The sequence below is a fragment of the Larus michahellis genome, chromosome 2 (assembly GCF_964199755.1).
Source record: "Larus michahellis chromosome 2, bLarMic1.1, whole genome shotgun sequence".
Taxonomy (NCBI): domain Eukaryota; kingdom Metazoa; phylum Chordata; class Aves; order Charadriiformes; family Laridae; genus Larus; species Larus michahellis.
The window spans coordinates 169,105,755-169,131,123 of record NC_133897.1 but is presented as its reverse complement, the minus strand read 5'-3'; the positions used below and the strand labels follow the sequence as shown (position 1 = coordinate 169,131,123).

The window sequence follows — 25,369 nt, the reverse complement described above, 5'->3', positions numbered from 1 at the left end:
CCTGGTCTAGTGGGAGGTGTCCCTGCCCACGGCAGGGGAGCCGGAACTGAGTGATCTTTAAGGTCCCTTCCAACCCAAACCGTTCTATGATTCTAAGTTTTCCCTTTGAGTTTTCGGTTCTACGAAGCAGACAAGAGCTACAAGATTCTCCAACACTAACGCCAACTGTATCGTTACCAGCAGCTCAGACGAAAGAGCAAGGCAAGCGCCGAGAGCGGAGCTACTTCCAGCAAAATACTCGGCAAAGCGGAGATGAGCTCCAAGGGGTTTCCTCGGACATTTCACCCCGAGAAACGGAGCAGAGTTAGCTATGTTACTTCCACTCCCTTGCGTTGAAAATTGCAACTACACAAAAGCAAGCTAGCGGCAATATTGATTTATTAACGCTGCTCAGGCAGCTCGTCGTCATATGTGACATATGGAAACCCTCGAATATTCACCTGAAGTCTCCCACCGCCTCCATTTTTGCTTATAAAGCAATCACCCTTCGCATTATTTCCAATCAAAGAGGACGTTATCTTTCATAAGATTGACCTCGTGAGCAGATGCAAAGAGCATTCGCTAAACTGTTTAAATGGCATTTTGTACCAGGCCAATTTATCCTAAGTCATGGTTAACCCCAGTCATCCAGAGACCCACGCCGGGCTTCAGCTGGAGCCTGACTGCAGATCTCTGGGGCAAACAAAATTATTTTTCAATAATTTTTCCCCCTACACCACCCCTGTTTACCCTTCTAGTTTTGACAGTGGTATCTGCCATACCGGTACAGTGGTGCGTGTTTGTACTGAGGTATATTCTGGTCTTGCTCCAGCACTTTCTGCTGTATGTCTTACTGATGCAAAAAAGGGGCATTATACATTTATTTCCGACAGCAAATATTTGCCACTACTCCAAAAGACCCACACAAGCCTCTCCCTTACAAAGTTTGGCTGGTCCACTTCAGATCCTACCACTTCAGGCCAAACTCCAGGGCAGCAATTCTTAAGCTCATAAATTTCGGCACTGCCTAACCAAATACCTTGAAGGCACTCCTAATGGCATGACTTTCCAGGACAAGAATGGCTTAAAAAAAACCCCAAAAAAGCCAGGAAGAGACATTAAATCTCCCGATATTCTCCCTGAATGAAGTTTTGCTGAAATATTTTGATGTTCCCTGCTTTCACCGTTGTACCCAAATGACGTCTCTCGGAGGTGCATTAAAGAGGTAAAGGCAACGCGTTAAATACAAGTATCGTCCAGGAACCCAGCAGCCACTCGGGAAGTGAAGCTTTGTCCATGTCCTCGTCGCAGCCACTTCAAATTTCACCGTGTTCCCTCAACCCACGCTCCACTTCATTCCTTATCACTATCAAACCCCCTCTATGTCCCTCTCACCGCACGCAACTTTGACGCGTAGCCCGGAGCATCCTCTCCCTCCTTCACATCTATTTTTTCCTTCTTGCTAGTTTACGTCCCTCTGGATTAACACCATGCTCGGGCTGGTTTTCCCCCCACATTTCTACTTTGCCAATCAATCCTATCTTCCTGACCCCCCACCTTGTCCCTACTACTTATTACCCATGGAGGCCTTAAGTCATTTATGGCTCAGTCCTTTCTTGGCTTTGACCTGCTGACCCCTGTTCTCTGACAGCTTTTTGTAGCCCTCTTGGACATTTGTGCCTTTCTATTCCCTGTCTAAACACCTCTTAGGGATGTATTAGAAAGAAAATACGATTACAGGATGCTGAAGTGGGTAGGTGGCTCGGCAAGGATGCTGCTCGAGTCAAAACAGGTTTAAAATTTCACGTGGCCTTAAGTTCTTACCGAGGAAAAGCCAGTTAAGAGGTAACATCAAACTGGCTCAAACCACCACATCGTGCGTTAAAGGGTGCTATGGACAGATGTTCGTAGAGTTTTGTAGAGTTTCTAGAGTTCCATAGTCCAGAGAGTGCAGTTTTTAATTGATTGCCATTGATCACTGCAGCTAATTGGATCTTGTCTTCCAGAAGCCAACTCCTCGCCTTCCTGGCAAGAGGGTTCATTTTATAACACACTTGGGACGTTTAATAGTACGGAACACTCTCTGGATGTACGTTTGAACGCTACGGACCACGTTAATTTGGCCATAACTTCATTACAGCTGCTATTTTGTGCCCACACTAGAGGAACGAGGAAGGGAAGGTCGCCTTCCACCTCCTGGAGGGAGCTGTGCCTTTACCTCCCACAAAGGCTGCCTTTAAAAACCAGGAGATAACCGGCCTTTGCACAGCTCCAGGATAAAGACCTTCCAGGAGTCGACTCGCAGAAGAGCACGGCAATTATATTTCAGCAAACGTTGGGATTAAGATATCACTTAGGGAATGGGAAAATAAAGGATACTTAGCAATATTTAAGATCCAGATATTTAAACCATTAGGAGATATTCACCTCAAAGACAGTTAAGTTCATGCGCTCCCAACACAGTCAAGATATGTACTAGAGCCTTGTTGAGAGGACACTAGGATCACCAAAAATGCTACCTTTTCCTGTACACCATCCTGCCGGAGTCCAGTTGCCTTAAAAGCTCTACCATCACTCACAAACCCTTTTGCCACTACATAAAATCAAGGACCCAGAGCTACGTAAGTGATCTACCAGGGCCACAGAAGATGAAGACAAGGTCTCCTGTGAGGACACAGGGCTAGTAGATCTTTGCCTCAACTTGGAATAAACGATCCTATTTCAGCTCCTTTCCCCCCTGAATTCACCCTTGAACCCAAGCTTAGGGCATTAGATAGACTCACAGGCTGGTTTGGGTTGGAAGGGACCTTAGAGATCATCAAGTCCAACCCCCCGCCATGGGCAGGGACACCTCCCACTAGACCAGGCTGCTCCAAGCCCCGTCCAACCTGGCCTTGAACACCTCCAGGGATGGGGCAGCCACAGCTTCTCTGGGCATCTCAGACACTTCCCTCAAACAGGTAAAGCGGTTCCACACCAGTCCAGATTCCCAGCTGAAGTCCATCTCCAACACGGCTCAGCGCTGAACACCGTACGACGTTCCTGGTCCCTCATCCCATGGAGAGATGTGGGAATCAGTGGCTAAAATCATGCCAGCTGAGGGTATCCAAAAACCCCACTTTACTCCCCATTTCAGGGGGGCAGGGAGCGCGCTCCATCTAGGGCAGGCGGCTGGCCGTCAGGGTACCAAACTTCAAGGTTTTAAGGGGTCCGTGATGCAATTCTGCAACGAATCCCACCTGAGGCAGTTTGGTTTTGTAGGATTTAGCCACGATATACTGCAATCGGAGCAAGTTGTGGGTCACAACCACACAAATGCACTGGAGGAGCAAACTCACACACCTGGGAGACAATTAATTTCAGTTTTGGTATCTTAGTGTGGTATCTTCACCTCTTTTAATAATTTCAATCGACAGATTACCAGAAAACTTCTAGTCTTTCAAATCTCTGGCTGAAAATCATTTGATCTCTATTTGTACAACAATCAGCGCCAGTGAGACTGAACCAGAATTTACCCCAAATATTCCTAATTTCAGTGCCACGTCCTCGAACTGAACACAAAGGTGTCCCTCATCACTTCGGGATAAATCCTGTGCCTATATTCAGAACTGTAGGTCGGCACTTTGAGCGTTGACTTCGTCAATATACCGAAGAATCAAGGAAAAAAAAACCCAAGTATTTGAGAGCTAAGACAGCATTTTGTTAAAAAAAGATTCTGCTGCTAGGCAAGATCCCAGCGGCCACGCAAAATCGAGTTGAATGACTGGAGACACAATGAAAGCAGTGCCGTGACAACCGCTTTCCTGCCACCCAGACAATAAAGCCAAAGGCCCACCTTGGGATGGGAGCTGAAATTTCCAAGATCACAGAATGGTTTGGGTTGGAAGGGACCTTCAAGATCATCTAGTTCCAACCCCCCTGCCCTGGGCAGGGACACCTCCCACCAGCCCAGGTTGCTCAAAGCCCCGTCCAGCCTGGCCTTGAACCCCTCCAGGGATGGGGCAGCCACAGCTTCTCTGGGCAACCTGCAACTTCTCTGGGCAACCTAGATAACCCTCAGGAGATAATCCTGAGGGTTAAATGATTTCTACCACATGGGATATGGTTGCTCTGGGGAGACCCCCCTGCAGTGCTGCCTCCAGCGCTGGGGCCACCAACAACAGAAAGACACGGAGCTGTTGGAGCAGGGCCAGAGGAGGCCCCGGAGATGCCGGGAGGGCTGGAGCCCCTCTGCTGGGAGGACAGGCTGAGAGAGCTGGGGGGGTTCAGCCTGGAGAAGAGAAGGCTCCGCGGAGACCTTCCAGCCCCTTCCAGTCCCTCAAGGGGCTCCGGGAAAGCTGGGGAGGGACTCTGGAGCAGGGAGGGGAGCCACGGGACGAGGGGGAACGGTTTTAACCTAAAAGAGGGGAGATTGAGATGAGATATTGGGAAGAAATTCTCCATGATGAAGCTGGTGAGCCCCTGGCCCAGGTTGCCCAGAGAAGCTGTGGCTGCCCCATCCCTGGGGGGGTTCAAGGCCAGGTTGGACGGGGTTCGGAGCAACCTGGGCTGGTGGGAGGTGTCCCTGCCCAGGGCAGGGGGTGGGACTTGATGGCCTGTAAAGGTCCCTTCCATCCCAAACCATTCCATGATTGTAGGACAGTCTGAAATGCACGCCAAAAAGAGAAAGCAAGCACTCATATCCCAGTCACGTGGGTGGATGGAGACACATGAGTCATTGATAACCTTTAATTACTTTGATGCGCAGATTTGCAGCCTTCCCCAGTAGCCTCTCTAGGTCCCTTTTACAAGCTCACAAGTTCTCCAGAACGAAAACAGCGCCAGGTCACGCGTTCACGCCAATAGCATATTAAATACACCGCTCTAGCCTCAATTTCCCCCATTTAGTTATTTTGCATTTTTTTTCGTTTCTGTGAAAGGGCTCAACGAAGGGAATCAGAATTCAAGCCTTAGCAGTGGGGACCGCAAGAGAGAGGGACCACTCTTAAGCTCGGTCTATTTAGCTTTGAAACTAGCTCGCAGCCTCTAACCCCGGGGTGCCAAAATGAAGTATTTTTGTTTCGGTTTTCACTTTACAGGCAGCTCTGTATGATCTTTGCAGTTCTCCACGCTAACACAAGGCAAGCACGCTTCCCTTCTGAAGGCTGGCCGCTGGTGGGGTGCTTCGAAGCACGCGGCTCTACTCTTGAGACGCAAGATTTATCTGTAGTGCCTGAGTAGGCTTGCTTTATATGTAGGTTTTCCTGCAAAAATCACACCCCAAAAAAGATGCTTTCTTGCCATTTAAAAGTCTTAATGAAAGATATTTGCACTGCATGGGGGGGGGGAAATTTATACAGTGTTATGCGCAAGTGTGTTTTGAGCCGCATTATCCGCGTGCTCCAAGTGCAGATGGAGAGACATATGCCAGGAGTATCCAAAAGTACATATACAGGGTTTTAATATTTTCCTTATTGCTAAAAAGGAGAGGCACCTCAAGATCCAAATGCCTACAGACCCCTCCATTTGCTTACAAGACATGTTGATTCACTAAAGTAACGTGCTCGAGGAACAGTCCGACAACGCCCGCCAGTGCTGCCTGGGGAAGAGCTGATGGAAAACTCATCCAGATTCAGGTAAGATCAAGCAAGACCGTTTAGGAGAACACGGCATCCGAAACGGGTAGCCACTGCCCATAAACTCCAGCCAAACGTTCCTTCGTGTTTTGGAGCGCTACCTCGAACCATCTTTGATCCATTCTTGGAGCAACGTTTTAACAGATTCCCGAATAATAGACAGGAACGTTCACAATTACACCTATCAGTACGAGACGAATATCATCTGCGGCTTACAGGTCTGGATCTGATGCTTCCTACGTCGAGGAGCATTAGACAACAGAGGGTTCTCCTGCCAAACCTGTTCCTCCTGCATGCCAAGCTTGGTTTCTACCACAGGTTTGTATTAGTCTCCTGCTTGGAGTATCATCTTTCCAGAAGACAACCTGGGGGATTCTGGAGATGACAAAACAAGCCCTGGTTTCCCCTTACTGCATCATCCCTTGTTCCTCCTACAGTCTTCTCCCCACAAGCCCTCCTCAACCTCATTCTGTGCTCTGCTTTTAGTAGTGAACAGTCAACCCTGTTCCCAGACCTGACCTTCATCTTCCAGAACAAGACCCTACTTTTTGATGCTGTTAAGACGATTCATAGAAGACCTGCTTTTGTCAGGAGTCTTGCCTCAGCTTGGAAGCCCATCCCATGGTTGCGAGAAGGAACGGTGGAGAACATCAGCGCTAGAAGCAGAGGTGGTGCAGAGATTCAGGGATCTGCCAAGAAATCATTTATTCTTAATTTATTCCTTATTCTTGATGACACCGAGCTGAGTGGTGCAGTCGACATGCCTGAGGGACAGGATGCCATCAGGAGGGACCTGGACAGGCTGGAGAAGTGGCCCCGGGCAAACCTCATGATATTAAACCAGGCCAAGTGCAGGGTCCTGCATTTGGGTGGGGGCAACCCCCTGTCCCAGCACAGGCTGGGGATGGAGCGCAGCCCTGAGAGAAGGGCTTGGAGGTCCTAGAGGGGGGAAAAGCTGGCCATGAGCTGGCAACGCACACTGGCGGCACAGAAACCCCCCGCAGCCTGGGCTGCATCCCCAGCAGCGTGGGCAGGGGGGCGAGGGGGGGATTCTGCCCCTCTGCTCCGCTCAGGGGGAGACCCCCCTGCAGTGCTGCCTGCAGCCCCGGGGACATCGGGAGGACACGGAGGTGTCGGAGCGGGGGCCGGAGGAGGCCCCGGAGATGCCGGGAGGGCTGGAGCCCCTCTGCTGGGAGGACAGGCTGAGAGAGCTGGGGGGGTTCAGCCTGGAGAAGAGAAGGCTCCGCGGAGACCTTCCAGCCCCTGCCAGGCCATCAAGGGGCTCCGGGAAAGCTGGGGAGGGACTCTGGAGCAGGGAGGGGAGCCACGGGACGAGGGGGAAGGGTTTTAAACCAAAAGAGGAGAGATTGAGATTAAAAATAAGGCAGAAATTCTCCATGATGAAGCTGGTGAGCCCCTGGCCCAGGTTGCCCAGAGAAGCTGTGGCTGCCCCATCCCTGGAGGGGTTCAAGGCCAGGTTGGACGGGGCTCGGAGCAACCTGGGCTGGTGGGAGGTGTCCCTGCCCAGGACAGTGGGGGTTGGAACTAGATGGTCTTTAAGGTCCCTTCCAACCCAAACCATTCTTTGACGCTAAGAAAAAACTACAACAATTAAGTCGTCGAATTTCTAGGACAGATTTTGAGGAAGGCAGGCACTGCACCTTCTCAAGCCAGGTGGCTTTAAAACCCAGATCAATACATCCAGAACAAGTCTCCTCTTCTCACAGGGCCCATTCCCACATCTCTTTGTGATGAAGAACCCCCTCCACGCACTTTCCCCCTTCCAGCTGAAAAAGAAAGGCGCGTTGCTCAGGCGAGCTCAAGTTTGACAGCAAAATAATTACTGCAGAGGCACTTGTCGTTCGTGGTTTGAAGTTCTAGGCGCATTACTTATCTCGAAAAAAAACCCAGAGAATTTCCTACTAGGGGGGGAAAAAAAAAAAAAAAAAAGCCTAAACCAGGAAATGTGCTAAAGGCGTTCTCTAAAGCACTGTATTTTTCAGGGCGGGATATTTTTTGAGCAGATGCTCCACCTACTTCCCCCACAGACGATCCACCGCGCTGAACAGCCGGACTACAATACAGATTCCTCAAGGTGACATTAAGGAGATGTGAGATATGCAGAACTGGAAGGGGAAAAGAAAAGGCTTCTAAACGAAAGCGGCGTTGACGGATTCATTTGCAATTTTCCCCTTACAGCAGCGCTGTCGGGAGCTCTGACAGATTCGACAGCATCCCTCGAAAACGGCGCAGAAGGTTGGAAGCGGGGAAGCGAACGCTCTCCGCAGCCCTGGGTGGGGCGGAGGGGGGTGTGTGTAATAAAAGTCCTTTTAATCTGAAATTAAAAACAATAAAGAGCTTGCTGTCCGCTTTTGCCACCCCGCTGCTCGATTTCATCAAGCCACGCTCAATTAGGGACACACTCATCATGAGGCGAGCGACGTCGCTCCTGGCGTCATCGGCGCAGGAGGCTGCGAGTAGAGCAATGTGAGACCTTCAACCCCCAGCTGAGCCTGCCGGGAACCAGCAAGGAGAGGTCCTCACCCACGCAGGGCACAGAACCTGTCAGGAAGACCCATGGAGGTCCAGCACCTCACCACCAGCACTGCACGACCAGAACTGGTGCATCTTCAAGGCAGCTGGGAGAACAAGGAGAGCAAATGTCCACCCACAATGTTCTCCAGAAGCAGAACTTTGGTGGCCGCTGCTCAGTCAGTCCCATTGCAGAGCTCTGGATGGAGGTCTTTTGAAGTTATGGCCTTTCAGCACTTAAAAGAAGCTTCTAAGAAAGATGGGGAAAGACTTTAATAGTGCCTGTAGCGATAGGACAAAGGGTTACGGTTTTAAACTGAAAGAGTGGAGACAGAATGAGATCTAAGGAAGGATTGTTTTACCCTGAGGGTGGTGAGCCCCTGGCCCAGGTTGCCCAGAGAAGCTGTGGCTGCCCCATCCCTGGAAACATCCCAGGCCAGGCTGGATTGGGCTCTGAGCAACCTGGTCTAGTGGAAGATGTCCCTGCCCATGGCAGGGGGTTGGACTCGATGGCCTTTAAAGGTCCCTTCCCACCCAAACCATTCGATGATTCTAAGTGGTAAAGTCCCAATGCGTAACTCTGGGTGGAGATCCTTCCAAACAGCAAGTCCTGCCTAGCGCAAGGAAGCAAAGAAACGCCTTCCTGCTCTCCCCAAAGCCAGGTAGAAGAAAAAAAAAAAAGCTCTAAAAATGATATAAATAAACAAAAAACATATTAATAATCTAAAATTATATTAATAATCTAAAAATGTTATTAAACCTGGAGGTAAACTGTCATACTGAGATATGCCGGCTTTTATTTCCCAAAGCAGGCCTTGGGTAGAGGTCAAAAAAGTTGAAGGGAAGGTTTCTTCGGAACCAGAGAGGTAGAGGAAGCGTTGCCTTTCAAATAAACATGGAGATACACTGCCATGAAGGAGAAAGGCAAGAAAATCAGCGGGCATGGGGCTTTGAGCAACCTGGTTTAGCGGGAGGTGTCCCTGCCCATGGCAGGGGGTTGGAACTGGGTGATCTTGAAGGTCCCTTCCAACTCTAACCGTTCTATGATTCTATGAAAGGGGACAGGTTTCAACCCACTCACACCTCAGCCTCTGTCCTACCTGGGAACGAAAAACCACATTAAAAAGAAAGCTCGCCCTGGGAACGGTCCCTTTAGGTGCCAGTGCTGCAGATGTCCTTGAGACAGCCACCAGAAGGTTTCTACTGCGACTTGAGCAACCTCTTGTTCTCCCAACACGCTCCTTTCCTTTGATACCCAAAGCAGTTCAGGCTGCCAGGGACCGTGGGGACCCAACCTGCTCCCTTCTCCCCACAGCCACCGGATTTAACGCCAGCGAGGGCCAAAAGATGATCTCAACTCCAAAACCGAGCCCACCAAATCCCAAGCAGCAGAGGTCACGCTTAGTCAAGCGGATGCAAAGCAGGGAATCGCAGTCCAGCGGCCTCAGCCAACAGCCTCCCCTGTGCTCATTTCACCCAAATCCCACCACTTTTCTGGGAAGCGGATGAAAACCGCACGCCTTGGTGAGAGCCTGATGATCTGGTCGGAGACGCGTGCACACAAATCCCTCAACTCCTCTGCTCCAAACAGGGAGCTGGGTGGTTTTTTTATATATATTTTTTTTTTCCCCTTTCTAATTCTTCCCAAATGTTCCTGACCACATTAAACGTTGCCAGAATCAGAGGCGTTTTGTGGTTTTGTTATTTTGATTTTTTTTTTTTATTTTTTTTTTAAAGCCTCAGCCACCACAGCGCACCGGGCACACGGAGAAGGCTCTACAGGATTTCTCCTTTGAGGGGACGTGGACTCACAGATGCACATGTTAGATTAAAGGGAGCAAAGAAGCTTATGAAGCAGAAACAACAGCACCCAGAAAGCCAACTTCAGGTCGGCAGCAGGGTTCAGAAAGTACTTAAGAGACAGCTTAATTACGAATAAAACTGATGATACATCCGTCTATCCTCCAAAGCCTTTCGTGTGCGCTCAGCACGCTGCATGGCCAGCTTGAGACGCGTTCCTCAACCTGAGTAATTCAGCAGATGGACACCAAAAAAACCCAAACCCCTCCCAGCACAGCGAAAGGAAGCAAGACAGGCTCTTCAAGAAGCAGCATTTTCCCCTTTCGAGTCCACGCGTAACTCCGCATCTCAGCAGGCTGCCAGTGAGAGCGGGTGGCTGTTTCATTTGGAGTCTTTTAAAGGGTATAGACAACATGGTTGATGGTTGGACTCAATGATCTGAAAGGTCCCTTCCAACCTAGGGAATTCTACGATTCTATGACATTTTTTACAGAGGAGGGTGGCAAGACCCTGGCCCGGGTTGCCTAAAGATGTGGTGGATACTCCATCCCTGGAAACATTCCAGGACAGGTTGGATGGGGTTCAGAGGAACTTCATCTAGTTGAAGATTCAGCCTGGAGAAATCTCTGGGGAGACCTTTGAGCCCCTTCCAGGCCCTCAAGGAGCTCCAGGAAAGCTGGGGAGGGACTCTGGAGCAGGGAGGGGAGCCATGGGACGAGGAGGAACTGCTTTAAACTGGAAAAGGGGAGATTTAGATGAGATATTGGGAAGAAATTCTTTGGTGTGAGGGTGGTGAGCCCCTGGCCCAGGTTGCCCAGAGAAGCTGTGGCTGCCCCATCCCTGGAGGGGTTCAAGGCCAGGTTGGACGGGGCTCGGAGCGACCTGGGCTGGTGGGAGGTGTCCCTGCCCATGGCAGGGGGGTGGACTCGATGGCCTTTAAGGTCTCTTCCAACCCAAACTATTCTATGATTCTAAGATGTTGGACAAGATGGCCTTTAAAGGTCCCTTCCCACCCAAACCATTCTATAACTCCAACTTCAAAGAGGGCCTATTTGTCTAAATATCCCACACAGCCCATGGGCTGACTCTTATAACCTTAATTCCACCGTTATTTAAACACACCCTATTGTCCATCCTTCTCTTCCAAAGCTTCCACGTTGTAGTCAATAAACGATTGCACTTTTCCATCTAACGCAATGATCTCTCCCAACTGTGTGCAAAGTGCTCTCAGGCTTGCAAGAAGCGCTATGGAGAGATCAATAAAAATCATAATACTATAGCTTCAACTCGCCGAGTAAGTAACGGTTCTGGATGGTAAAAAGCTTGGGTTTCCAAACACGTCGCCCGTGGAAGTCATTTACATTCAAGCAGAGCGCAGAGTGGAGAGGGAAGATCAATAAAAATGCAACGAGGCAGACAGAGAAATGTCATCACCTCGGGAAGAGGCAGCCCAGAAACCGCGTGCATCCGACGAGAGCACAAATGGACCAGGCACGTGTGCTTTCTGTAGGGGCTACACCGCAAGGAAGGCATCAGCTTCAATTCAGAGATATTTTTATATTTTTTTTTTTTTTTATAGTCCTCGGTGGTAAAGAGGAAGGGGACTGCATGGTCAAAACCACTGATGGCCCAGAGAGCTGAGATCCCAGACTCCAGTACTATTTTACTGCATCACTTTTGACACATTGAGGTCCCTTCTCTTCCCATTTGTAGAATGGGAACAGCGGTGAGGTTGTTCAGCCTGGAGAAGAGAAAGCTCCGGGGAGACCTTCCAGCCCCTGCCAGGCCCTAAAGAGGCTCCAGGAAAGCTGGGGAGGGACTCTGGAGCAGGGAGGGGAGCCATGGAACGATGGGAATGGTCTTACACAGAAAGAGAGGAGATTGAGATGAGATCTTGGGAAGAAATTCTTTGCTGTGAGGGTGGTGAGCCCCTGGCCCAGGTTGCCCAGAGAAGCTGTGGCTGCCCCATCCCTGGAGGGGTTCAAGGCCAGGCTGGAGGGGGCTTGGAGCAATCTGGTCTAGTGGGAGGTGTCGACATCCCTGTCCATGACAGGGGGTTGGAACTGGATGGTCTTTAAAGTCCCTTCCCCCCCAAACCATTCTGTGATTCAGCCTGGTGAAGAGAAGGCTCCAGGGGGACCTTTCAGTACTCAGGGGGCTTCTAAAAAAAATGGGAACAGACTTTTTAGCGGGGCCTGTAGCAATAGGAGAAGGGGTAATGGCTTTAAACTGAAAGAGGGGAGACTTAGACTAGATATTAGGAAGAAATATTTTACATGGAGGGTGGTGAGATGCTGGCCCAGGTGGCCCAGAGAGGTGGGAGATGATGCATCCCTGGAAACATTCCAGGCCAGGTTGGAAGGGGGCTCTGAGCGACCTGATCTAGTGGAAGACGTCCCTGCCCATGGCAGGGGGGTTGGAACTGGATGATCTTTGAACATCCCTTCCCACCCAAACCATTCTGTGATTCTATACGCACAGATGCAGAATATGCCCATCCTGCGGCGAGGTCAGAAATTTAAACTTTCAGTACGCAACGCTGAGTTTTGTTTGAATGTTTGCTGAGGTTTTTACTCCGATTTATAACCCCCAGTCCCTCCGCACTGCACTAGAAGACAAGAGCAGCCTCCAAACCACCTTCAGGTCAGGTATCAACTGGTCCGGGGCCAAGTCACCGGTGGCCGTGACAGCCCCCAGGCATCCTTTATGCCACATTCAAGCCCAAATATCGCTAATCCCCTGCTCCTTACACCCCTCCCTCCCAGCAAGAGCTTTCCTCGCAGTCAAACTGTGTTTTAAAAAGTCGGCGCTAACGAGCAAAACTGTAACATTAACCCCAAGTCAGAAAAGCTCTGCTCCACGCCACAAACGTAACTTGCAATCCATGTTCAATCCAGGAACAAAACCTTGCAGGATCGCGTTGCCTGTAAAAAATACAATAAGCAAAGCCTTCTCCCCCTGACAGTCTATTTCAGGCCTCATTTGCCGCAAGTTTTATGAGATGTTAATCAACAATCAAAAATTTCCACACCTTTCACTGCAGGAATCGTGGTTTCTGTTCTCTAAATTACACCACCGGGTTACTACACGTCACAGTTAATGAGCCCTCTCCGCCCGTTTCCAATCTCCTTCCCATTTACTGTTTAAAAATACTTTAACAATTCAAAAACTAAAAAAAAAAAAATAATAATCAGAGCGATGTATTTAGCACTCTAAAAATTGGGCATCCATCAGGCCTCTTTGCAGGGCTGTTTGTTGAGGATGCTTTAAAAGGGCAGGAGCAATCCCAGCAGAAAGAGGAGGAAAAATAAATACAATCACCAGATCTATTAAGGGCCGAGAAAACAGCGAGGGACAGACGAAGAATTTGAGAAACGAGGCGCCTCCCATTGTCACAGCACAATGTGGTTCTTTCACCGCTCGCCAGGAGCTGGTAAAGGGAGAAAACCGGCTTCGGAGGTTCCTGCGAGCAATTTAAGGAGTGACGATTAATTCCAAGGCTTCCATTTCTTCCCCTCAGCACCCGGAGTACATTTATCCCTCGCTTGCTTCTTGGCAAACTGGAATTAAAAATAGCCAGCCCGGATGAGTCGCAAAGTGAATAAAAAAAAAAAAAAAAAGTATTACAAGCAGAAATGTCTCTTTTTGAGAAGAGAGAGAGGAGGAAGAGGAAAGGTCTAGGTTCAATGCGTTATCTAGAGCATGTAAGGAAATAATCACTCAAGCAAAAACGCAGGAGGGAGAGGATGGCTGCTGAAGCCAGGAACAAGAATTTTTTTATTTTTTTTTTAAAGGTACTGGAGGGAAAAAGTCATCATAACATTTCTAGTGATCTTAATCAGCAAAAAAAAAAAAAAAAAACACCAAAAAAAAAAACCCAACACAAACCCAAGTTCTCCCTGATATTTATTATCTGGAGCAAACAGGTCCAAATAAGCACGCCACAAAAACGCTGCCGTACAGTGACGCTGGGTAAAATCCAGGCTAAAAATCCCACACCTGATGATTTACGATCCATCCCCTGGAGCCAGTGCCCTCCATGGCTCTGCCGCACTGGCGAGGAACTTGCAGCTTTACCGGATTATACAGAAATTTTCCCTCTTGGAATCAGCCCAGTCCCTAGAGACTTCTGGGTTGTATTTAATGGTTTCGTTGTGGTTTGTGGGTTTTTGTTTAAAGGTTGTTGGGGAGGGATTTTTGTTTGTTTGTTTTTTAAAATCGTGTATATTCACGAGTTACTAGAGGTGAGCTTCTAAAACCTTCATCTTTTCAGATGAGGAACACCACACCGCAAGTCTTTGGTCTTCATACGATTGCCAGAATGGTTTGAGGACTTCAGCCTTGCCCAAACCGGTCTTAAACCAAGATACCTACTCATGAGACACCATGTCTGCTATCTAGATTATAGTTTACCTAGAAACTCACCCAGAAAAACTTGCCCTGGAAGCTTCACCAGCCTAAATGCAGATTGAGCAATCACAGTAGATTGACCCAGGAGAGACAATGGTCAGGTCAGTTGACCTGAAGAAGGAGAAGACGCAACAGGACGCTGCTGGAATGGGGATTTAGGAAGCTGCTCCTATCTAAAACGATTACTTTGCTGGGGGGAGTTGTCTACACCAGCTCGTCGCACGTTTCTACAGCTCAAGACTCCAACCCTACAGTCACTTCCCAGTTGACAACCCCCCACGTGGTAGAAAGCAGCTCAAGGACTCAATCAAGCCCAAAGTATTGGCCAAGACCTTCAAATCCAGGTACAGAACCGTGGATTCACCTAATTCTCTGGGATAGCTCCTCACAAAGCTTTAAACAAACACAAAGTTGAGGCAACTCCTTCCCTGGAGCTCTACCCGAGGACATTAGGCTTATCCTTAGAGAGGACCTACGTGATGCAATGGGCCTCCTCCACCTTCCTACCAAAGAATGGCCACGTTGCTCCATGTGACAGATTCTCTGATGCTTTCTCCAGTCTAAGCTGAAATATTTCAACAAACAAGACTCCATCGTTTCTCTAGGAAGAAAGGTTTCACAGCAAAGTTTAGTCTGTCAGGAAGCACCCAACACGCAGCCTGGACATCCCTAATCCCTCCTTGGAGGTGTTCAAGGCCAGGTTGGATGGGGCTTTGAGCAACCTGGTCAAGTGGGATTTGTCCCTGCCCATGGCAGGGGGTTGCAAGTGGATGATCTTTAAGGTCCCTTCCAACACAAAGCATTCCATGATTCCATGATCCTGCCAGGACCGGCTTAAGGATTTTGGAAACTCAGAGTCCTAATTGAGAGATGAGCTGTAGATACCACAACCACAGGCAATAAGGCAGCTTGCAACTGTTGAAAGCCACAGCTCTAAAGATAGAGCGACGTACAGCCAGGCTGCTGGGATTGTCCCAGATTTTACCAGGTTTTTTTTTTAATATTAAAGAGGTGGAGGAGCAGCTCTGTAAACAAGGAAGCAAAACAAACACGCACCAGATTTACGATCAGCCGCACCGTGCTCCCGAGCAGCTCTGCCCTCACACGGGGCTGGTTGACAACACGTACCCAGAAGGTCCCACATCAAACTGATCACACATGGGCAGACGTTATTTTCCTATTTTTCAGAAGCCAGGCATCCCATAAAACACTTTTTTTTTTTTTAATTATTTTGGACAGGATCTGGGATTCAACAACATTCTCTAAAACATCTGGAAGGCCTACAACTAGTTGATGGGTTGGCGAAACTTCTCACTCATCAGGTCCAGGCCCTACATTCCTGCTTCAAGATGATGGCATCTTACTACTCATATAATTATAACGCACAACCACAGGTCCAAAATGCCCAATACAGGGTAGGAAGAACGAGGCAGAAGGGATTTTCTTTTAAATCAGAATAAAAAGCCGTCCACACAACGTGTATCACCTCACTGCTCTTACGTTGCCAGCTTCGTTAGTGTACACATATCTTCATTAATCTTCATAAAGCTGGTCAAGGGTACGCCCAGCATCACTGTTGAACTTAACAGCTGCAGCAGCTGCCTAGGACTAACCATAAAATCCATTTTGTGGTTGCAACCAGGGTAGAAAGTGGCTCTTGTCCCAACAGGACAGCAGCAGCAAAAAAAAAAAATATAAAAAAATTCTCAAAACCAAAATAAAACCCACAGACCCGCCAACCACACACCCACCGTCACGGCTATTGGGGAAAATCCCCTGTGAAATGCGACGTTAGTCAGGATTTGGAGAACCTTCAACAGTCCAGACTTCAGGAGTCTCCCTCTCCTTTTACAGTCAGACTTGATGATCTTAAGGGTCTTTTTTCCCCTCCCCAAACCTAAATTGATTCTACAATTCTCTGACATCTCCTCACTCCCACCACCCCAACGCAACGTCCCAGCAGCAAGTCCCACGGCACCCAATGGCGGGACCCTCCCAGCAAAGACCCATCCGGCGCCCGATTTAACCAAATTTAATCCTCCTGCATCTCTTCACCCACCTTTTATTCAGCTGCAAGCTACGAAGCTCTGGGCTCTTGGCCAACCGGCTGCATCTCCTCTCTCTCGCTCCCTCAGAGCTGCAGGTTACAGGAGACCGTGGCATTTCTGCTTCTCTTATTAGGATCGTTAATGACCTAATTTAAGCCACGTAGAGTATACCCAGGAATTACAGTCACAGGCTCCTCAAAGGAAGTTCACAATAAATCACAGAAACTCAGCGGCAAGCACTTCTCGGGCACCTTTATATCAGCAATATTAATTTTACCAGGAGGACAGCGAGTTCGCTCCCTCCTCTCTTTTTAAGCCACTGACGAATCGCGATGTCTTGCTAGCAGCCTCCTTTGAAAAAGCTCCTTTGAACCCATCTCCAGCTCCTTTGGAAGAGAGCTACGCGAAGACATCTGGCTCGCAGACAGGCTAGACCTTGGTTTGTCTTGATCTGCAGCAGGAAAAACACAGCGACCATAGATTTCGGTGGGAAATACCCCGTCAGCGGCTCCTTTAGCGTCAGAGCGAAGACTTCACTGGAGACGACGGGCCTCAACACATGCCTTTCTTCCCCAAGGAAGAGTGCTGAAATTATCTCTCCCAAGGGGATTAGCGTAACTCAAGTCGTTGGGATTAACCTTAAAAGAGTCATTTAGACTTAAAAACCATCCCAGGTACTGATACGCTGCCATCAGTGGCTCAAACTCCCAGCGCAGAGTTGGATTAATCCAAATTTTAGGTGGGGAATGTATCTCCTGAGGAGCCGAGCGTAAGTACAAAACCCCATGGGAGATATCTGGGAAGGGTAACGCCGCTAGACCTCGAGTCCCGCCCCCCCCTTCCTCGCACCCTTCCTAAGTGATGGGGAAGAAACATATAGCTTCTCCCTTCTAAAAAAAAAAATAGAGAAAGCGTACGGCACGGCACAATATTCGATAAGAGAACCACAAGAGGCATTTATCAGCCGATGTAAGATCACATCTTGCAAGCACCAGCCAAGATCTTCACATCCACGAGCACCAAACACCAAGTACCATCAGTCTCTCCCCTCCCCACACTCCCCCCCTCCCAAAAAAAAAAAAAAAAAAAAAAGTCAGCAGCGAGACAGTTTGCAGCAGGCAGATGATGGAATCGCGAGGGTGTTGGTTCCCCCTAGCACCGCAGAAATCAGCTCGCAACGGCGCCACAAACGAAGGCGACAGATTTCTTTCCTTCCCCCCCCGCCCCCCCCCCCTCAGCCAAGGTGCAATCACGCTGTTTTTAACGAATCATGTGGTATATTAACATTCAGCCGCAGCTACCGCCCGGGCAGAGGCGAACATCCAACCGTCCATGGACGGGAACGGCCACCGACGCCGAGCTCGGCGTCGCATCTCGCTGACAACTGGTCCAGCTACACCCAGCCAGAATCATCCCCCCCCGCCCCCGCTCCCAGTTCAAGCCACCTGCTGCTTGCAGGTACCCAGAAAGCTCACACCAAGCTCCCTAATTTCATGAATTTTCTTTTAAAAAAGATTTATTATCCCCCCCCACACCCCCCCCCCCCCCTTTTTAAACCCACCCAGCTGCCTGTGCCAGGTGAGGCACTGGAGCGCAGCAGCTGCGGGTTTATCTGTAGAGGTCACCCAAGGGTTGATTAAACTGCTATCGCTAAGGAAAAGGGGGGGGGGGCAGGGAAAATAAATAAATAAATAAAAATTTCCCATCCTGCAGTTTTTGCAGCCGGAGAATGCAGGTCTGGGGAAGCAGCAGAGCAGCGCAGGGAGGAGGGAAAAAAAAAAAAAACCCAAACAAAAACCCCAAACCAAAACCCCACAACCCCCACCCAGCAGCTCGCCGTCCACCGCACACGTGAAATAAAAAAAAAAATAAAAAAAAAAAACCAATAAACCCCATTCCAGCACAAATACCACAACTCGGCCATTTGTCCCCACTTTCATGCCCCCCCCCTCCCCCTCCCCTCTCTGCAGCCCCCCCCCCCCGCAGACCCTGCAGTGGGATCTCCCCCCCCCCACAACAAGCCCGATCCCTGCCTGTGCACCTTTCCCAGCGCATCCCTGCATCCACACCCATTCCCACGACACCTTCTGCGTGTCCCCCCCCCGACACACACTCCCCGAACCCCCCCATTTCGCCCTGCCACACCTTACACCTCCGTAAAAATCCCTCCCCTGGCTGCATCCCATGGGGTGGGATCCATCCCAACCCGTACCACCATCCCCCCCCCAACCCCGGCAGAGCATCCACAGGGAATAAAGTGGGATCCAGCCCCCCCACGGGGAGCAGGGGAGGGGGAGCCCCTCCAACTCCCCCCCCCCGCCCCATAGGGAGCACGGGGGGATCCAGCCCCTCCATAAGCCCCGCCATGGGGAGCAAGGGTGGGGGGGGGGGATCCAGCCCCTCCATAAGCCCCGCCATGGGGAGCAAGGGGGGGGGGGGGGATCCAGCCCCTCCATAAGCCCCGCCATGGGGAGCAAGGGGCGGGGGGGGAGATCCAGCCCCTCCATAAGCCCCGCCATGGGGAGCAAGGGAGGGGGGATCCAGCCCCTCCATAAGCCCCGCCATGGGGAGCAAGGCGGGGGGGGGGGGGATCCAGCCCCTCCATAAGCCCCGCCATGGGGAGCAAGGCGGGGGGGGGATCCAGCCCCTCCATAAGCCCCGCCATGGGGAGCGGGGGGGGGGGGGGGGGGGGGGGGGAGGATCCAGCCCCTCCATAAGCCCCGCCATGGGGAGCAAGGGGCGGGGGGGGGATCCAGCCCCTCCATAAGGAGCAGGGGGGAGGATCCAGCCCCTCCATAAGCCCCCCCACGGGGAGCAGGGTGGGATGCAGCCCCCCCCCCACGGGGAGCAGAGGGGATATGCAGCCCCCCCCACATGGAGCAGGGAGGGATCCAGCCCCCCCCCCCTACTTTACCAATGATCCCCCTAGAAATCAATCAGGGTGGGGTTAGGATCCAGACCACCTCCCCCCTCCCGCTTCCATCTCCCTCCTGCAACCACAGCGAACCAGGTGGGGGCACCCAGCCCCCCCACCATGCACCAAAACCGGGGGGGGGGGGGTGTGTGTGGGGGAATGTTCACCCACCCCTCCACACCCCCTCACAGCACAGGGGTGGGCTTAGCCCCCAAACTTACTTCCCCTCCCCCGCCCCCCCCCCCAAAAAAAAAAAAAAAAAAAAAAAATCAAACAGGCGCAGACAGCCCGCCCCCCAATTAAACGCGTAGGGCGACAGAAGGGGGGGACAAAACACCCTCCTCCCCAAAAACAGACAGCCCCCCAAGGTGAGGGGGGGCGGGGCAAACATCCCTCAGGGCACCCCAAGGAGGGGGGGCGCCCCTACATAGATATATGGGGGGGAAAAGAGGGGGGACAAATGGGGCCCAGACCCCCCCCCTCAGGGCCCCCGGGGGGGGCCTCAGCCCCCTCGGGGACCCTGAGGGGGGGGGTCTGGGCCGCATAGAAGAGGGGGAGCAGCCCCCACCTCCATAGGCCCCAAAAGCCCCTGTAGGCCTCAGACCCCCCCCCCCCCCCCCCCAAAAAATAAAACCCCACCCCGCGGTGCCGGTTCTCACCTTTCCGCCATCTTCCCGGCGGCCTCACCGCTGGTCGGCGGCGGCGGCGGCCCCGGTGCCGGTTCGGCCTCTCATGGCCCCGGCGAACCGATCGAGCCGCCGCCGTTTGTCGTGTGTCGTCCACCCCCCGCGCCGCCGCCTCCGCCACCCCCCGGGGGTTCCGAACCCGCGGCCGCCCCGCCGCTGACTGAGGCCGGCGCTCGCGCTGCTCAGCGTCCCGCCGTCACCAGCGACAACGGCGGCGGCCGCCAATGGGGAGAGGCGGAGGGGGCGGGGCCCGAGGGGGCGTAGGCGGGACTTGAAGGCCGCGCCCCCCTCTTCCGGGGAAGGCCGCGGGGGGTGATGGGAGTTGTAGTTCGAAGGGGAGGCGGGGGTTGCGCATGCGTGTGTGTGCATGCGTGTGAACATACGTGTGCGCATACGTGTGGAGACGTGACCGGGCAGGCAGGTGTGCGTCCAGGCATGGAGACACCTGTATGTACATGCAGATATACGCCCACACATGCAGTTATACGGACATGCGTGCGTACATACATGTAGATATATGTGCAGACGTGTACGTGCATGCAGCTATAGCTACACACGTGCAGATATATGTACATACATGTGTACATATATGTACGGACATGCAGATATATGCGCATGCATGCATACATACACGTAGATTTATCTACATACATGCAGATGTATGTATATACATGCACATGTCTGTACACACATGCATACGTGCATGCAGATATATGTATATGCATGCAGATGTATGTACATGCATGCAGTTATACGCACAGGCATGCCTACACACATGCAGTTATGTGTACATACGTGCAGATATGCGTATACACGTGCAGAGATATGTATATACATGCACATATCTGTACACACATGCATACACAGGTGCAGATATGTGTACATGCATGCAGATATATGGACATGTGTGCGTACATACATGCAGATAAAGGTACATACATGCAAATATATGTATATACATGCAGATAGCTGTACACACACGCATACACGCGTGCAGACGTATGTGCACGCACGCATTTATGTGGACAAGTATGTGTACATCCATGTAGATATATGTACGTATATGCAGAGATATGTATAGACATGTAGATACATGTGCACACACGCAGCTATAGGCACATACATGTGTACATACATGCAGATAAAGGTACATGCACGCAGATATACGCACATGCATGCAGCTGTGTGTACATGCATGTAGATATATGTACACGCAGGCAGCTATATGTACATGCATGTAGATCTATGTACACGCATGCAGTTATACGGACACGCATGCGTACATACATGTAGCTATATGTACATACATGCAGATGTACGCGTATACTTGCAGATAGCTGCGCACACATGCATACACGCATGCGGGCATATGTACGTGCATGCAGATATACGTGCACACATGCAGTTACAGGGACACGTACGCCTACATACATGTAGATACACGTACCTACGTGCAGGTATATGTACATACATGTAGATATTTCTACACACATGCAGATACACTACGTACACGCGTACATACATGCAGATAAAGGTACACACATGCAAATATGCACACACGCATGCGGATATATGGACGTGCATGTAGATCTATGTACACACATGCAGACATATGTGCATACATGTGTACATAGACGCAGATACGTATGTACGCACATGCATACCCCCACGCAGAGATATGTGCATGCGTGCAGGTATACGCACATACGTGTAGATACACACGCAGACGTACAGATATACATGTACATACGTGGAGATATGATTACACACACGCAGATACGCGAACGTACGCGCACACGCGCAGACATACATCCAGGCATGCAGATACGTGTGCACGCAGGCGTACACCCGCGCGGACACGCGTACCGCCGGCACTGCGTGCAGGCACGCACGCGCACGTACGCACGCAGCCACGCATCGCATGGGCGCAAACACAAACGTGCGTGTGGACGTAGCACACGCGTGTGTGTGTGTGTGTGTGTCCACTGCGCACAGGCGTGTGCACATACGCGGTGGTTGTACACGATGTATGTGCGCTTACACAGCACACACACGCCTGTTACACCTCGTGCATACGTGCACACCTGCCCCGCACACGCCTACGCACGTCACGGGTGCACACACGTGCGCACGCAGGTGCACGCCTGGGCGCTGAACACGCATGCGGCGCGCAGCACGCACGTCGGCACATACGTGCACGCTGCCTGCACGTGTACCGGGCGCTCGCACGCACACGCGTGTTACGCCCGCCCGCCTCACGGGTACGCGCGTGTATGCCCATGTATGACGGCACGGCACGCTGCGCACGCGCCTGTGCACACGCGACACACGCACGCGGGCACAAGCGGACACGCGCCGCGCACGCAAACCGCACACGCGTGTGCGCACACGCGCTGCGCCCCACAGCACCCTGTGACCCACAGGGGCCCTCGCCCCCGAGACCTGCACCCCACAGTGACCCCCTCTGCCCCATAGACACCCCCCTCCCCGTGCACCCCACGGTACCCCACAGTGACCCCCGCCCCCTAGACCCCCTCCTTTACCCCCCAGCGCCCCGCTGCACCCCATGGCGCCCCACAGTGACCCATAGCCCCTCCCTGCACCCCACAGTGCCCCCCACTGCATCCCACAGCCCCCCGTGCGACCTGTGTCCCCCCCTGCACCCCATTGCACCCCATGGCGCCCCATAGAGACCCACAGCCCCCCAAGGCACCCCACAGCCCCCCACGTTACCTGTGTCCCCCCCTGCACCCCATGGGACCTGTGTCCCCCCCTGTACCCCATTGCACCCCATGGCGCCCCACAGTGACCCATAGCCCCCCCCCCCTGCACCCCACAGCACCCCACGGCCCCCCATGCAACCTGTGTCCCCCCCTGCACCCCATGGCACCCCACAGTGACCCATAGCACCCCCCTGCACCCCATGGGACCTGCGCCCCCCCTGCACCTCACTGCACGCCACAGCCCCCCGTTACCTCTGTCCCCCCCTGCACCCCACAGTGACCCATAGCCCACCCCTGCACCCCACAGCACCCCGTGAGACCCGTGCCCCCCCCCTCCAGCACCCCCCTGCACCCCACGGCCCCCCATGCAACCCGTGTCCCCCCCTGCACCCCATGGTACCCCATGGCGCATGCCACAGTGACCCATATCCCCCCCCACCCTGCACCCCACGGCATCTCACAGTCCCCCGTGGGACCTGTGCGCTCCCAGCACCCCATTGCACCCCATGGCACCCCACAGTGTCCCATAGCCCCCCCTTGCACCCCACAGCCCCTTGTGGGACTTGTGCCCCCCCCCCCCCCCACTCCCACTGCACCCCACAGCCCCCCACGTTACCCGTGTCCCCCCTGCACCCCATGGCGCCCCACAGTGACCCGTAGTCCCCCCCCGCACCCCATAGCACCCTGTGGTACCTGTGTCCCCTCCCCCAGAGTCCCGTGGCACCCCATGGGACCTGAGTCCCTCCCGGCACCCCACTGCACCCCATGGTGCCCCACATGGACCCCCCCCCCCGCCCCTGCCCCATAGCCTCCCCCCCTTGCATCCCCGGGGATGGATAATGACACCATGATGTACGTGGTGATCACATCTCCAAATTGGTCGTCTTCCTAACGACGAGAGCCCGGGCCTGAAGGGGACCAGATTGTCCCCAGCCAAGGTTGCCCCCTCCTCCAGGATGGCTGACCCATGGCGTGGGGCTTGATTTGGTTTGGCCCCTAAATCCATGCTTTTTTAGTTAAAAAAAAAAAAAAAAAAAAAAAAAGGATGGAGAAGGTAAATGGTTTGGAGGGACCGAATTGTGTCACCGTGCCACCCGTTGCTCTAGGAACCAGCTCAAAAAGTCTCGCCACGGTTAGGGGCTGGGTGGCCACAACTGGAGTCTCCCCGAGCCCACCTTGCTCCCCTGGCTTCCAGCGGGTTTCTCTGCCTCACCTGGCTCAGCAGACCCACCCCACGGCAGGTCCCACGGGGAACGTCATTTCTCCTTCAACTCTACTTTTTCCAACGCCACCCAACGACGTTCCATCGTGTTTTCTGACGGATCTCGTAGGCGTCGAGAAAGGGGCTTCACCAGCACCCCCCCCAAAGCTGGTACACGACGCGGCTCTGTGGGACGGTCAGAAATTTCCGTTTCAGCTCTTCTGCCTTTTAACAGGCCGCTTCTTCCCCCCTCTGCCCCCTACCTCAAGCTGGAGAGGGGACCTCTGTGTCCCTCACCTAAACGTGGACAATTTGAGGGCACCAAGAGGGAGCAGCCAGAGATGGAGACAGCCACTCTGGGGACATGCTGTGCTCCCAGCAGCCACCTGCTAAGAACTCAAAGGATGACATAACGGTTGAGATTGGAAGGAACCTCTGGAGATCACAGAATCAAGGAATCGTAGGGTTGGAAGGGACCTCTGGAGATCATCTAGTCCAACCTCCCTCCCAGAGCAGGGTCACCTAAAGCAGGTTACACAGGAACACGTCCAGGCGGGTTCAGATCGTCTGGTCTGACCCCCACGTTCAAGAAGGACCACGTCCAGTTGGTTGCCCGTGACTGTATCCAGATGGCTTTTGAGTGTTCCCAAGGATGGAGACTCCACAGCTTCTCTGGGCAACCTCTGCCAGTGCTCATCACCGTCACCGTAAAAAAGTGTTTCCTGACGTTCAGAGGGAACCTCCTGTGTTTCAGTTTTTGCCCGTGGCCTCTGGTCCTGGCACTGGGCACCACTGGAGGCACCCCGGCTCTGTCCTCTATGCCCCTTCCCTTCAGGTGCTCATAGACATTGATGAGACCCACCCCGGAATCTTCTCTTCTCCAGGCTGACCAGTCCCAGCTCTCGCAGCCTTTCCTCGTACGAGAGATGCTCCAGTTCCTTCATCATTCTCATGGCCCAACGCTGGGCTCCCTCCAGTATGTCCCCGTCTCTCTTGAACTGGTCACAGAACTGGACACAACACTTCACGTGTGGCCTCACCAACACTGGGTAGAGGGGAAAGATCCCCTCCCTCCACCTGCTGGCCACGCTTCTCCAGCAGGACACAACCCAGGACACCATTAGACCCCTTTGCCACCAGGGTACATTCCTGCCTCACCTTCGACTTGGCGTCCGCCACGACCCCCAGGGCCCTTTCTGCAGAGCTGCTTTCCAGATGGGGGACCACCAGCACGTCCCCGGGGTGGCCCAGCACCAGGGATGGGCTCTGGCCTGCGCAGCACCTCGTGGAAAGTTCCAGAAGGCGCCTGTCAGGACCCCAAAATCAACCACCTCCGGCACAATAAATAGACGATCTTCACCAAACGGCCCTCAAAACAACGGCTGGGAAGGGTGGGAGGTGAACGAGGGAATGAATGAGTAGAAACGGCGCCGAGAACCAACCCAAGAGCTTCATGCGACA

The 25,369-nt window shown here is 52.5% G+C and overlaps 1 protein-coding gene across 3 annotated transcripts in view; it reads right to left on the bottom strand.

Moving 5' to 3' along the window:
- ARHGAP39 (Rho GTPase activating protein 39) overlaps positions 1–20,178 on the bottom strand; it is a 166,438-nt gene extending 146,260 nt beyond the window's left edge. For 2 of the 3 annotated variants that reach the window (XM_074578027.1, XM_074578031.1), the window contains exon 1: positions 19,958–20,178. In XM_074578027.1, coding sequence (XP_074434128.1) covers positions 19,958–19,968 — 11 coding nt within the window. In that variant the 5' untranslated portion in view covers positions 19,969–20,178. Of the gene's footprint in view, positions 1–18,425; positions 18,455–19,957 lie in introns of those variants that run through there. The other variant, XM_074578026.1, reaches the window with a different exon arrangement.
- Between the last annotated feature and the right edge of the window lie 5,191 nt (positions 20,179–25,369).